General features: G+C 63.2%; 1 protein-coding gene across 1 annotated transcript in view; it reads left to right on the top strand.

The window, feature by feature from the left end:
* The window catches only part of IQGAP3 (IQ motif containing GTPase activating protein 3), a 36,320-nt gene extending 25,052 nt beyond the window's left edge, over positions 1 to 11,268 (top strand). Inside the window, exons 23-38 of the mRNA XM_035009872.1 lie at positions 608 to 816; positions 1,409 to 1,561; positions 1,783 to 1,946; positions 2,282 to 2,506; positions 3,337 to 3,477; positions 4,180 to 4,264; positions 4,656 to 4,888; positions 5,139 to 5,271; positions 5,363 to 5,465; positions 6,050 to 6,176; positions 7,042 to 7,129; positions 7,753 to 7,965; positions 8,506 to 8,672; positions 8,950 to 9,051; positions 9,430 to 9,538; positions 10,389 to 11,268. Coding sequence (XP_034865763.1) covers positions 608 to 816; positions 1,409 to 1,561; positions 1,783 to 1,946; positions 2,282 to 2,506; positions 3,337 to 3,477; positions 4,180 to 4,264; positions 4,656 to 4,888; positions 5,139 to 5,271; positions 5,363 to 5,465; positions 6,050 to 6,176; positions 7,042 to 7,129; positions 7,753 to 7,965; positions 8,506 to 8,672; positions 8,950 to 9,051; positions 9,430 to 9,538; positions 10,389 to 10,502 — 2,366 coding nt within the window. The 3' untranslated portion in view covers positions 10,503 to 11,268. The remainder of the gene's footprint in view (positions 1 to 607; positions 817 to 1,408; positions 1,562 to 1,782; positions 1,947 to 2,281; positions 2,507 to 3,336; positions 3,478 to 4,179; positions 4,265 to 4,655; positions 4,889 to 5,138; positions 5,272 to 5,362; positions 5,466 to 6,049; positions 6,177 to 7,041; positions 7,130 to 7,752; positions 7,966 to 8,505; positions 8,673 to 8,949; positions 9,052 to 9,429; positions 9,539 to 10,388) is intronic.
* The last annotated feature ends 874 nt before the right edge of the window (positions 11,269 to 12,142 follow it).

Genomic DNA, 12,142 nt, shown 5'->3' with positions numbered 1-12,142 from the left:
AGCCACCCAGGCACCCTCGGCTCCTGTTTTTTAAAGACCAGAAGCCCAGCCTTGGAGGTCCTCCTCTTTGTGAGGTGGACCCAGGGCCCATTTCCAAGTTGGCCTCCAGCCCTTGGGTTCTGTAAGATGTGGGCCTTTTCCCTTCTGGGCCTGAGGCGACACTCATCGGCTTCAAGTAGAATGCACGGCACCGGCTACGTGTCCTTAACCACTCTGAGCCTGTCCTGCCCATGGGGTGCCGCCAGTCCCTCTCTGACTGGGCACTCAGCCCATCTGAGGAGCAAATTGGAGTGGGGGTTCGTCAGAGGGAGCTAGGGCTCTGACCTGGGGCTGGGAGGTCTCTGGTGTGGGCCCTGGTTGGGGACAAGCAAGGGGTGGACCTCATCCATCATACCTGGCTATCACCTAGGGAGCTTGGGGACAGGACTGGCTTGAGGCATTCCACTGCCCCCTTGGCACAAGCAGAACCAGTTAGAAAAGTGCTGGGCGTTGGGGACCTGTTGGCCTCAAGCAGGATGGGGACCAAGGGCTAGTAACAGGCAGGGGGCTGGCGAGAAAGCCTCTGGGAGGGCACCGCCAGTCCTGACGCCTGTCCCCTTCCCGCCAGTCCACGCACCCCATCCCCCTCTCCGCGTGGTATGCAGATTTGCCCACCTCTTGAATCAAAGCCAGGAGGACTTCCTGGCTGAGGCCGAGCTGCTGAAGCTCCAGGAGGAGGTGGTCCGGAAGATCCGGTCCAATCAGCAGCTGCAGCAGGACCTCAACCTCATGGATATCAAGATCGGCCTGCTGGTAAAGAACCGGATCACCCTGCAGGTGAGCGGCCAGCCCCTCCCGCGTCCAGCCACTCCCGGGGACTCGCTCCAGGAGTCCCTGCCCTTCCGGTGATCGGTGGGGGCCAGTGACCGGGTGGACGGAGCCTTGCTGTGAAATGAGAGCGCCTGCCTCTGCTTCTTCGTCATGGATGTGGGCTGCCCGTGTGATCTCGAGGTCTGTTTCCTCCTTGGGAAGCAGGGAGAGTCCGAGTGCGCACCTTGCCGGGGCAGCGTAGAGGTAGACACGAAGCTCCTCCGACAGTGAATGGGCAGGCAGACGCGCAGCGATGGGGAGGAGTGAGAGCTCCAGCTCAAGACAGCAAAAACCCACAGACACGACGTCAGGGCCTGGAGACCCGGTTCTCTGCGGGGACTCCCCCTGTGAGAGCGGAGGAGCTAGACCGAGTGTCAGGGTGGCTGGGGTGGGGGGCCCTCTGCGTCCCAGAACTGTTGATCTCTCGCTCGTGCCGTGAATGCCTTGAATGGCAGAAAGTCCCGGCTCTTCGAGATGCTGATGCTGACCGTCCGCTCTGCTCTGTGCTGGCCCGCCCTCCCCCCACACCCTCCCCACCCCCCACCCCCTGCCCCTGCAGGAGGTGGTCTCCCACTGCAAGAAGCTGACCAAGAAGAACAAGGAGCACCTGGCGGGCATGATGGTTCTGGACAAGCAGAAGGGACTGAAGTCGCTGAGCAAAGAGAAAAGGCAGAAGCTAGAAGCTTACCAACACCTCTTCTACCTGCTCCAGGTGAGGAGAGGACCCCACCATCCCTGAAGGGTCTGGGGCCTCGAGGCCTTTCTCTCCACGTACGGTGTCCTTTCCCAACCCTAATGCCTTGACCCCAGAGACAGAGACAGTGCCCTCCTGTTTGTCCTCCGAGGAAGCTCCTGGCAGGAGAGCCTTTCTTTGTCCGATCGCTCGTCCTCCAGGCACCTCGTAAGCCACTCCCGTTCCCCCACTGCTTGCAGACGCAACCCATCTACCTGGCCAAGCTGATCTTTCACATGCCGCAGAACAAAACCACCAAGTTCGTGGAGTCCGTGATTTTCAGCCTGTACAATTATGCCTCCAGCCGCCGCGAGGCCTACCTGCTGCTGCAGCTATTCAAGACCACGCTCCAGGAGGAGATCAGGTAGGCTCTGCACGTGCAGAGGGACGCGGGGGGGACGGCCGGGCTGCCACTGCGGGCTCCTTCGCCCGGTGAGAATTTGCGGAGGTTGGCGGGGAGAAACGGAATCAGAAGACCTCTTTTCTCAGCCTCCCGAGGCCCGGAGGACCTCTCCGAGGACAGATGGAGGGAGGCCGGGGCGGAAGGTTAGCGCACAGGCCAAGATCCAGCTGTTGGGACCTGCCTTCAGAGGAGGCATCCAGAGTGGGCTTTGAAGAGCCAAAATCTCAAGAAGGAAGCACAGCTGTTTGTCCTACCCAGAGGCAGGAGACCAGCTTCCGTGACCTCTTGAACCGTAGGTCAAAGTTGGAGAGGCCCCAGGACATGGTGACCGGCAACCCCACGGTGGTGAGGCTGGTGGTGAGGTTCTACCGGAACGAGCGGGGCCAGAGTGCCCTGCGGGAGATCCTGGGCAGAGTCATCCAGGACGTGCTGGAGGACAGGACGCTGAGCATCCACACTGACCCCGTTCACCTGTACAAGAGCTGGATCAACCAGAGCGAGGCCCAGACCGGACAGCGCAGGTGAGCAATGGCACAGGGAGAGCTCCCTGGACCGGCTTGCTCTGGGGCCTCCCGGGCGGCGTATCCGTGAGCGTGCGGACGGACGCAAATCGGCCGGCCGCCCTATCGGATGAAATAAAGTAGCCTTTTCGACCCCCCTCTGGTAATTACGTGGAGCTGGTGTGCTTTACACAAAATGAACACAGAGGAGTATGCAAATGTGTTTAAGTGCCATGTCCTGCTTGCAAATGATACGTCCACTTGGCCAGGAGTTGGGACCTGGACTCCTTATTGACGGGGGATAGCTGAACAGATTTCCAGATAAGCAGACCAATAAGGCAGCGGCGGCTGGGTCAGGCCTGTAGACACGGGGCGTTGCTCAGGTGCGTGGGTCCCTAGGCAGTAGGGCCGCCGAGGAGCAGCCCGTTCTGGGGGCTTCTCCTGTGGCATATGGGCTTACAGGTCGTCTTCCCGATTGCCCCAACTGCCAAAGACTAGATGCAGGGCAGCCGTGGCCTCCAGCTCCCCTGAGGAGTCCTCTATACACTGCGGCTTGTCCATCCGTCCTACTCTCGCCCACCCGCCGTGGGCCCTGCAACTCTTTCTTCTTCACCTTCCACCCACGTTGCTCCGTTCCTTCGGAGACCTTTCTCTTGGTCTGGCCTGGTCCCCTTGAGCACGCTGGGCTGCCCTTAGTGTGGGTGTGCACGTGTCTACGTGTGCGTTTGTGTGCATGTGCGCACGTGCGTCGGGTGGGTCCTGCTATTAGGCGAAGAGTTCGGGGGGGTGGGGCTTCGGGAGGGGAGGCTGTGGGAGGGGCTCTGGCTGATACCTTGGCTCTCTGCCCACAGCCACCTCCCCTACGATGTCACCCCAGAGCAGGCCTTGAGCCACCCCGAGGTCCAGAGACGATTGGACATCTCCCTCCGCAGCCTCCTCGCCATGACCGACAAGTTCCTTGTGGCCATCATGTCCTCTGTGGAGCAGATCCCGTACGTGCATCCGCCCCGCCCCAGCCAGGCCCCTGGGAGCTGAACCCTGGGAGGTGGAAGGAGATTGAATTTGTCGGTGGCACATCCATAATAGGAATCGTGATGATAAAGTCTAGCACGTCTGGATATCACTATACCATTATACGCTACTTCCACAAACATCATTTCACTAGATTCTCACAAAAACCCAGAGCTAGAGAGAGTAGAAACGCTGGCCTCGGTTTTCCAGAGCAGGGGGCAAACCTGCAGGGGAAGGGAGTCTTGTAAGCCACCATCTGGTTCGCGGTGGAGGCAGGACTGGAGCTCCTACTCCGGTCCCTGCTTGTCCTCATGTCCTGCCTGCAGACCCTCCCAGACCCTCCCGGGTGCTCTGTGCTGAGACAAGGCTGGCCTCCTCAGAGGCTCCCAGGCCATCCTGAGACATGGTTCTGGCTGTGTCACATGCCCAGGGGACAAGCTGAAGGTGCCACTGTGGGGGAAGGCAGGCCAAATCCGGGGCTCTGGGGTGTCTCCAGGGGACACTGGAGAGAGGCAAAGCCGAGGCCCTCAGGCCAGGCCGCAGGCTGCACACCAGCCCCGGGTACTGGCTGTGGATAGTGGGGGGCCAGTGCGCCAGGCCCGGGCAAGTAAGGAGGCAGCACTTGTGGGCACTGAGCTCTGGCGGGATGGTGGGACCACAGCGCACGCACACGTTGTCCCCAGGTACGGGATGCGGTATGTGGCCAAGGTCCTGAAGACCACTCTGGCAGAGAGGTTCCCTGATGCCTCGGAAAACGAGGTCTACAAGGCAAGTGCCATCTGTCCTCCCCAGATTCCAGAGCTCTCCTTTGTCCTGGTGCCTGTGAACCCCTGGACTGAGACAAAAGGATAGAAAACCCTGTGCTGTAAAATCCCAGCGGGACGGCCTTCTCCGTCCCGGCTCAGCAGCAGGCCTTCTGCTGGCAGGTGCAAAAGCAGCTGGGCCGTGAGCGAACAGGGCGGGGAGCCCTGGACTTGTCAGGAGGTCTGGGTTCCGGTCCCGGCTCCTGCTCACGTTTTGCGGTGTGACCTTGAGTGGGTGTTTTGTGGAACATGACAGGGTTGGCCCACGTCCCTCCCAGCCACGGGAGCTGGGGAGTGGGGCAGGGGCACCAAGGCAGACCCCAGGGCGCTCCTGGGATGGTTTCCTCTGCCCTCAGGTGGTCGGGAACCTCCTGTACTACCGCTTCCTGAACCCAGCCATCGTGGCCCCCGACGCCTTCGACATTGTGGCCATGGCCGCAGGCGGCGCCCTGGCCACCTCCCAGCGGCATGCGCTCGGGGCTGTGGCTCAAGTCCTGCAGCATGCTGCGGCGGGCAAGGCCTTCTCCGGGGAGAGCAGACACCTGCAGGCCTTGAACGACTACCTGGAGGAGACGCACCTCAAGTTCAGGTCTGTCCCCTTCTCCTCCTCCTCCTGCCTTCTGTCGTGCCCCACCTGCCTCTCTGCAGTTCTTGAAGAAGCGTCGCATGGAGGTGAAGCGTGTAGTTAGCGAGCCGGAAGGTGGATTGTTGGAAGGACTGCCCAGTGGGCTGGAGAGGACCCTGGGGGGGTGGGGGGGCCTGTTGGGCACTGCGGCGGGGAACAGAGCATGGGGGGTGCTGCCTGGCCCACCCCTCCCATACCCTTCCTCTGGAGATAGGAGGTTCGTGTGCCGAGCCTGCCAGGTCCCGGAGCCAGAAGAGCGCTTTGCGATGGACGAGTACTCGGACATGGTGGCTGTGGCCAAGCCCATAGTGTACATCACCGTCGGGGAGCTGGTCAACACGCACAGGGTGAGGGGTGCAGCCGGGGGTCGCTGGGGGGCCGGCCCTCGGAGGAACGCCCCACTCGGGCCTGCATCTGCTGGGCTGCTCTGACCTGCAGCTGCTGCTGGAGCACCAGGACTGGGTCGCCCCCGACCACTGCGACCCGCTGCACGAGCTCCTGGAGGACCTCGGGGAGCTGCCCACCATCCCTGACCTCATCGGTGCGTGCCGTGCTGGGCTGGGGGGCCGGCTGGGGGGCCTGCAGGAAGGATGGCAGGCGGGTGAGCACGCCCGGCCTGGAGTTCTTGTTAAGTCGGGGATGCGTGCCAGGGAGCCTATCGGCGCGCGCCCCTCCTCTCTTCCCCGGTCCTAAGATGGACACGTGGACATGGGCTGATAGGGAGAAAGGGGACAGACAGTAGGGGGACCCAGTGCCGTCATGGAAATGGCCGATCAAATCACGTGAGAGAGACGTGGATGGATGCGGGTCTGTTTTGAGTCTCTAAGGGTTTCTGACAGGAGCTGTGGAATGAGAGGAACGGTCCAGGGGTAGAAGGTCAGGGTGGGGGTGGTGACAGGTTGGGAGCCGGAAACTCCAGGCCCCTGGTCCGAAGGTGTTGGTCGGAGGGTGAGCTCTGGGCGACAGCCCTCCCATCGGTGCTGAGGGCTGAGGGCCGAGGGCCAGGGTGCCGCCTTGGACAGTGTGGACACGCTTCTCCCGGGCCGGAGGTGCACGGGGCGGGCGGCTAGCATGGCTGTCCGGGCACGTCCACGCACGCTGGTCTCCTCCGTCGCCCCACCTCAGGGGAGGGCGTGGCCGCAGATGGGAGCCCGGACCTGAGCAAGCTGGAGGTGTCCCTGACGCTCGCCAACAAGTTTGAAGGGCTAGAGACGGACGCGGGCGACACCAGTGCCCGGAGCCTGCTTCTGAGGTGGGTGAGGCCGCCTCGGCCGGGGCCTCGGCCCCTCCATCGTCTTCCTGAGCTGCCGTCCCTCGGGCAGTTCTCCCCGAGGCCTCAGTGGCGCTGCCCTCGCCGGGCCTCTGTGTCCCCGAGGCCTTGGCTCTGGGCTTCGGCTGAAGGCCGGGGGAGACTTGGGATGCGGTAGCACCTGATGTTGGCATGCTGTCGCGCTGTCTACCAAATGCTTTTTCACGTGTTACTGTTTGACCTGAGGGACAACTGTGACGTTGGGGATGGTTTCCCTGCTGTATGGTCCAGAGACACGGGGGCGAAGTGGCCTGCCGGAAGTCATGGTCAGGAGAGGGGCCTGGAGCTTCCCGTCCCCAGTTCTGTGAGCGTGAGGGGGGCGCCCAGCAGGGCCGGCTGGCCATCCGGGCAGAAGAGGAGCCAAGTAGCCACCTCAGTCCTGCACCAGCATGGCAGCCCCCTCCCCGCACCCATCCACCCAGTAAACCAGGGAGCCAGGTGGTCAGCTTTGTCTTACCACCGAAGGCCTCCTAGCAGGGTGGGGCCAGGCGAGAACACACAGCCAGAGCCCCCAGGAGGAAGGTGGCCGTCAGCAGAAGGGACATCGGAGCTGGGGAAGGTCTCCCAGACAAGGGAGCGTGTCCTTCAGCCCCAGGACTCACGGTGACAGTCTGTGGGAGGGCCCTCTCAGCAGAGGGCAGGGGTGAGGCAGCACGGTGCTTGCACACTGAGACCCCTCAGCCCACCGTGATGTCTCCTGACCTCCCAAGCGTCCTTGGCAGCCATGACGCGGCCAGGGTCCGCTCCCTCTCAGTTTCCGGCCAGCCCCATGTCCAGCCCCCTCCCTGCCCCTCCCGGCCTCCTGCAGCACCAAGCAGATGCTAGCCGACATCATGCAGTTCCAGCCTGGGGACTCCCTCGAGGAGATGCTGTCCCTCCCCGCGACCAGAGAGCAGGTGAGTGGCCAGGTCGCTCGCAAGCACTGTGTGTGCATCCCCCAGCCTACCAGCCCCGCCCATTCCTTCCCCCGGACCCGCCCACAGCCCGCTGCAAGCAGACAGCTGTGCTCCCCAGAGCCACACTGGGGCTCCCCCTGCAACAAGAGTGAGCTCCGCAGGGACACCTGCCCCGGGGGCCGAGCTGGGCGCTGCGGGCGGCGGTCTGGGCAGCTGTCCTGGACGGCGCTGGAGGGCTGGCGCTGGGCGGGGGGCGGGGGGGGGGCGCCCGGGAGGCCTGGAGGCAGGAGAAGGTAGTGAGTGGGTGGAGGTCTAAGCCACGGGCTTCCCAGGGAAAAGGTGAGGCCGGCGGGCAGGTGGAAGCTTGTCCCAAACAGGACAAACAAAGGCGAGGAACACCCCCGCATGAATGTCCCGGAGCCGCGTTGGGAGGTGGCTCTGCTGCGGCTCCCGTTGGGGTCCCCCTGCGCTGACCCCAGGCCCGTCTGTGTCCCTGATGCCGCCCTCGGCTGTTCTTCCCGAGCCACCCGCTCCGCCCGGCCCCACCCCCGGGAGCTGGGGGGCTGCCCCGGGGGGCTGGATGGCAGCGCCGGCTGGGTCCCTCCAGCTCCTCTGTCCCCCAGGAAGCGGCCCACAAGCGGCTGACGTGCCAGCGCCGGGCCTGCGAGAGCCAGACCCCGGAGCCCCTGCGCCGGCACCGCTCGCTGACCGCGCACGCCCTCCTGCCGCTGGCAGACAAGCGACGGCGCGTCCTGCGGAACCTGCGCCGGCTGGAGGGCCTGGGGCTGGTCAGTGCCCGCGACGGCTACCAGGGGCTGGTGGACGGACTGGCCAAGGTAGCGCCCAGGGCTGGGGTCCGGAGACAAGCGCCAGGGCGAGGGGCGGGGGCGGGGCTTTGGGTGGGCGGGGGGCGGGGCGGGGGGCGCGTGGGACCTGTGTGGGCGGGGGGGCGGGCAGGGGTGCACCGCAGGCGCATGCGGGTGTGTCGGCGGGGCAGGTGCCTGAAAGGCAGGCCTCCCTCTGGCAGGTGTCCACCCAAACTTGTCACCAGCCAGGGAAGCCAGCAGACCTACACAGCAGGGTCCTTTCCGAAGGGAAGGTCTCAGGGAGGGGACTCTTCTTGCACCTCTCCTTTACTAAAAAACAAGGAGGCTCGAAACAGTTCGTGCTCGGCGCCGGCCAGGCCGCGAGGACGTCCCTTGAGGGTGTGGGATGGAGTCCTTGAGCTTGCCCTCCTCCTAGGAGAAGCAGCTGTGAATTTGGCCTCTTCCTGCCTTTCCTGAAGCCGCTCCCAGGGAGTGCCCTGGGCTTACTCGGGCCCTGAGGCTCTGCTGTCAGCGGGGCCAACTCACCCTGCCTTGGTCCCCTGACCGCAGGACATCCGCAGCCAGTGCCGGCAGCGGCAGCGGCGGAAGGCAGAGCTGGGGAAGCTGCAGGCCACGCTGCGGGGCCTGGACGCCAAGACGGCCTTCTGCGAGGAGCAGGGTGACTACTACGGCCAATACATCCGGGCCTGCCTGGACCACCTGGCCCCCCGCTCCTCGTAGGTGCTGCCCTGCATCCCAAGGCTACCTGGGACCCGTCGCCCCCGCCCATGGGGCCTTTGCCCCATTCCACCAGCTTTGAAAGGGACCCCATCCCAGGACCGCATGGTCCCCGCCTGAGTGTGGCCTTCGAGCCTTGGGCTCGAGCGCAGCCCCTTGTCCTCCACCAGGGAGGGTCCTCGGGCTCTGATCTCCTTCCTGCAGACACACAGAGGACCAGTGTCTTTGGAGTTGAAGACTTGCTAAGGTGAATCCTCTGCGGCCTTTTTGAATCAGGAGCTCCGGGAAAGGGAAGAAGCAGCCGTTGCTCCGTTACACCGCCGCCCAGCTCCTGGAGAAGGGTGTCCTGGTGGAAATTGAGGATCTTCCCACCTCTCAGTACGTGTCAGACCCCAGCCGTGTCCCAGCGTGGGGAGGGAGGAGGGGCTGTGGGGACGGGGGCGGTGGGGAGGGAGACGGGACGTCCAGGCAGAAAGCTAAGGCCAGGGGACGTGAGCCAGCACAGTCCGAGATGGCCCATGGCAGAGGGCGTGGGGACACTTCCTGGAGGAGCGGACAGCTGAGAAGGGTGGGTAGATGGTGGGTCCGCGGCGTAGTGATCAGGGAAGACAGGCCGCCGTGCCCGTGGGAACCCAGGGGAAGTCTGGGCTCAGGGACACACAGCGCTGTCTGGCCGCACCTCAGTGGGTGGAGGAGCAAGGCTGGGGCCCTGGAAAGAGGCACCCGAGTCCCCATTTCGAATCCTGACCCTGACAGCTTCAGAAACGTGATCTTTGACATCACCCCTGGAGACGAGGCAGGAAAGTTTGAAGTAAACGCCAAGTTCCTGGGTGTGGACATGGAGCGGTTTCAGCTTCACTACCAGGTGAGGGGCCTCCCGTGGGCCCGCCAGCCACCTGCCGGGCTCGGGTGCTGGCCCGAGCACAGTAGGCCCGCGTCCTTTCCCTAGGCCTCAGAGGACAGCAGCTCCACTCCCCTCCCAGTCAGTACTCTCTGTTCCTGAACAGAAGGCTGAGGGTCTCGCAGCCCAAGCCCCTCTGTCCCCAGCCCCTCGCAGCAGCAGGTCGGGGCTCGGGCTAGTGATGTCAGAGCGGGACGAGCACTGGGAGCCCCAGCCCGTGCCCGTGACCACGCATGCTCCCCCATGCACCCTGCGCACGGCCCCACAGCGTTACCCTAATCGTACAGGCTTTGAGGCCGATGGGGAAGAAGCTGGCCCGTCAGAGGCCAGAGTTCAGGGAAGCAGTGATTTTTTTTTTTTTTAAGATTTTCTTTATTTGAGAGAGAGAGTGCGCATGTTCACACATGCATGAGTGGGGGGAGCAGAGGGAGGGGGAGAATCAGACTCCCTGCAGAGCAGGGAGCCCGATGTGGGGCTCGATCCCTGGACCCCAAGATCGTGACCTGAGCTGAAGGCAGACGCTCAACGACTGAACCACCCAGGTGCCCCTGGAAGCAGTGATTTTAAACCCAAATTTTTTTGTTCTGCTCTTTGGCCTTTTGAACGATAAAACATATTTCAAGCCCTCGTGCTTGAGTTTACGTTTGGTTAAGCCACCGTGCTTTGTTGGCCTTGGTGCCCTCCTCTGTGAAGTGGGGTCTCGGTGGCCAGCGCTGCTGGATGGGCCAGGAGGCTCCAGCATGAGAGCATTCCGGAGCCTGGCAGGGCCACCGCCAAGAGCCCTCACCCCTGCCCACCCCTGCCCTCTCCCCAGGACCTCCTGCAGCTCCAGTACGAAGGTGTAGCTGTCATGAAACTCTTCAACAAGGCCAGGGTCAACGTCAACCTTCTCATCTTCCTCCTCAACAAGAAACTCCTGCGGCAGTGACGGAGGCCATGGGCGCTCCCTGAGCCCTCTTCCCTGCTGGATGCTAGTCTGACCCGCACTCACCACCGCACTTCCCTGCGGCTCCCCAGCCCGGGGCTTAGGACCCCCGGGGCTCAGGACGGGGCTGAGTGCTGGAGTCCCACACCCCCCCAGCTGGTCACAGGCAGGGTGTCCCGCTAACGGGAGCCTCGCCCTGAGTCTGGCCGTGTGGCTGATAAGCCCCAGAGCCCTCGCCTCCCTCCAGTAGGGCATGAGGCCAGGGCCTGCCCTTTGCCTGGGGGAGGCTGCTGCCCTCCCGTGGTCACCCCAGTATGACCCGCACTGCCCTGGGGCCCGGGTTCCCTCCCGCTCCCTTCTCCCTGCATGCCCCCAAGCCAGGGCCGGCTGCCCTCTCCCTGCTGCCCACCCCCCTGGCGGCTTGGTCAGGATGGCCCCCGTCAAGCTCAGATTTCATTCCTTTGTGGGTCCCTCGGGGATTTATTCTCCCCCAGCACGGGCACCATGCGTCACTGCGCGGCTTTGATCATGGCTTTAATTCATGCACCTTTTTGAGCTCAGAGGAGTTGTCGTGTCCCACATCCACACTAACGTCAGGGCGCCTTGGGTCAGGGGCAGGAAGGACCCCTGTGTGTTGAAGACCCCGTCCGTCCACTTCCTACGGTACAAGGAGCGTCTCTTCCCCTCGGGACTCCGACTCTGCTGGGCAGTTTCAGTCCATCTGCACCCGCCTTCCTGTCCCTCTGCCCCTGATGTCATTGGAATAAAAGCTATCACCCCACATCTGCTGTTAACCCTTGGCTTCATTTCGTGCAGAGAAGGCCCCCGAGTTGTGGGACGGCTCTTCTCTGAGCGCTGGGGTGTCCTCCCATGTGGGCCCACTCTGCCTGCGCTCCCGAAAGCTTCCGGAGATGTGGCCTTTCCCCCTCTGGCTGCTCCCCCAGGGGACAGGGAGGAGGAAGGAATGCTTAGGTTTCGATGCCCAGTGGCCGCACTCTGAAGACTAAAGCCGAGAGGAGGAGAAACCCGTCTGAGTTCTGCCCCACCCACTCTGCACACGTTTCCAGCAGGTTCTCTTCCCGGGCTTCGGGTGACCCCAGATGTGCTCTCGCCGAAGCTCCTTAGTGTATCGTAGCTTCTGCACTCTGGTCAAAATCCCCTTTCCATGACAAAAGCCGCCTCCTTTCCTCCTTGCTCTCAGGGAACAGGGACAAAGTCTGGGGAGGAGGGGACGGTACAGAGGCACCTGCCCTGACCTCTGAATTCCCAAGAAGTCCCTAGTGGGCACCCCCAAGTTTGCCTGGTGCCGCCTGCCTCCCTGTCACTCAGGATCTGTCTCGCTGTCACGTTCTCTCTTTCCTGTGACATGTCACGGCAGAGACTTCAAGTACCGCCTTGTTCTGGGTGACGGTGACACATAGTGGATCCAGGTTTCTACACGTCAGCAGTCATCATTGAAAATCTCGCACTCACCAAATGGCTCCGGGACCGTCCCTCTGTGACGCTCCCTGGTGATCTCGTGATCTCCGCCATGTACTCGGCATACTGAAACGTCACCGTAGCCACTGTCCTCGAGGGCCTGTCGTGTCTGGTGTATTTATATGCACTTAGTCCTCCCAGCAACCCCACGAGGGTAAGTCGCC

The sequence above is a fragment of the Mirounga leonina genome, unplaced genomic scaffold (assembly GCF_011800145.1).
Source record: "Mirounga leonina isolate KUSES-001 unplaced genomic scaffold, KU_Mleo_1.0 Mir_154, whole genome shotgun sequence".
Lineage (NCBI taxonomy): Eukaryota > Metazoa > Chordata > Mammalia > Carnivora > Phocidae > Mirounga > Mirounga leonina.
The sequence above is the reverse complement of the archived record's forward strand: the minus strand, read 5'-3'. Positions and strand labels throughout refer to the sequence as shown.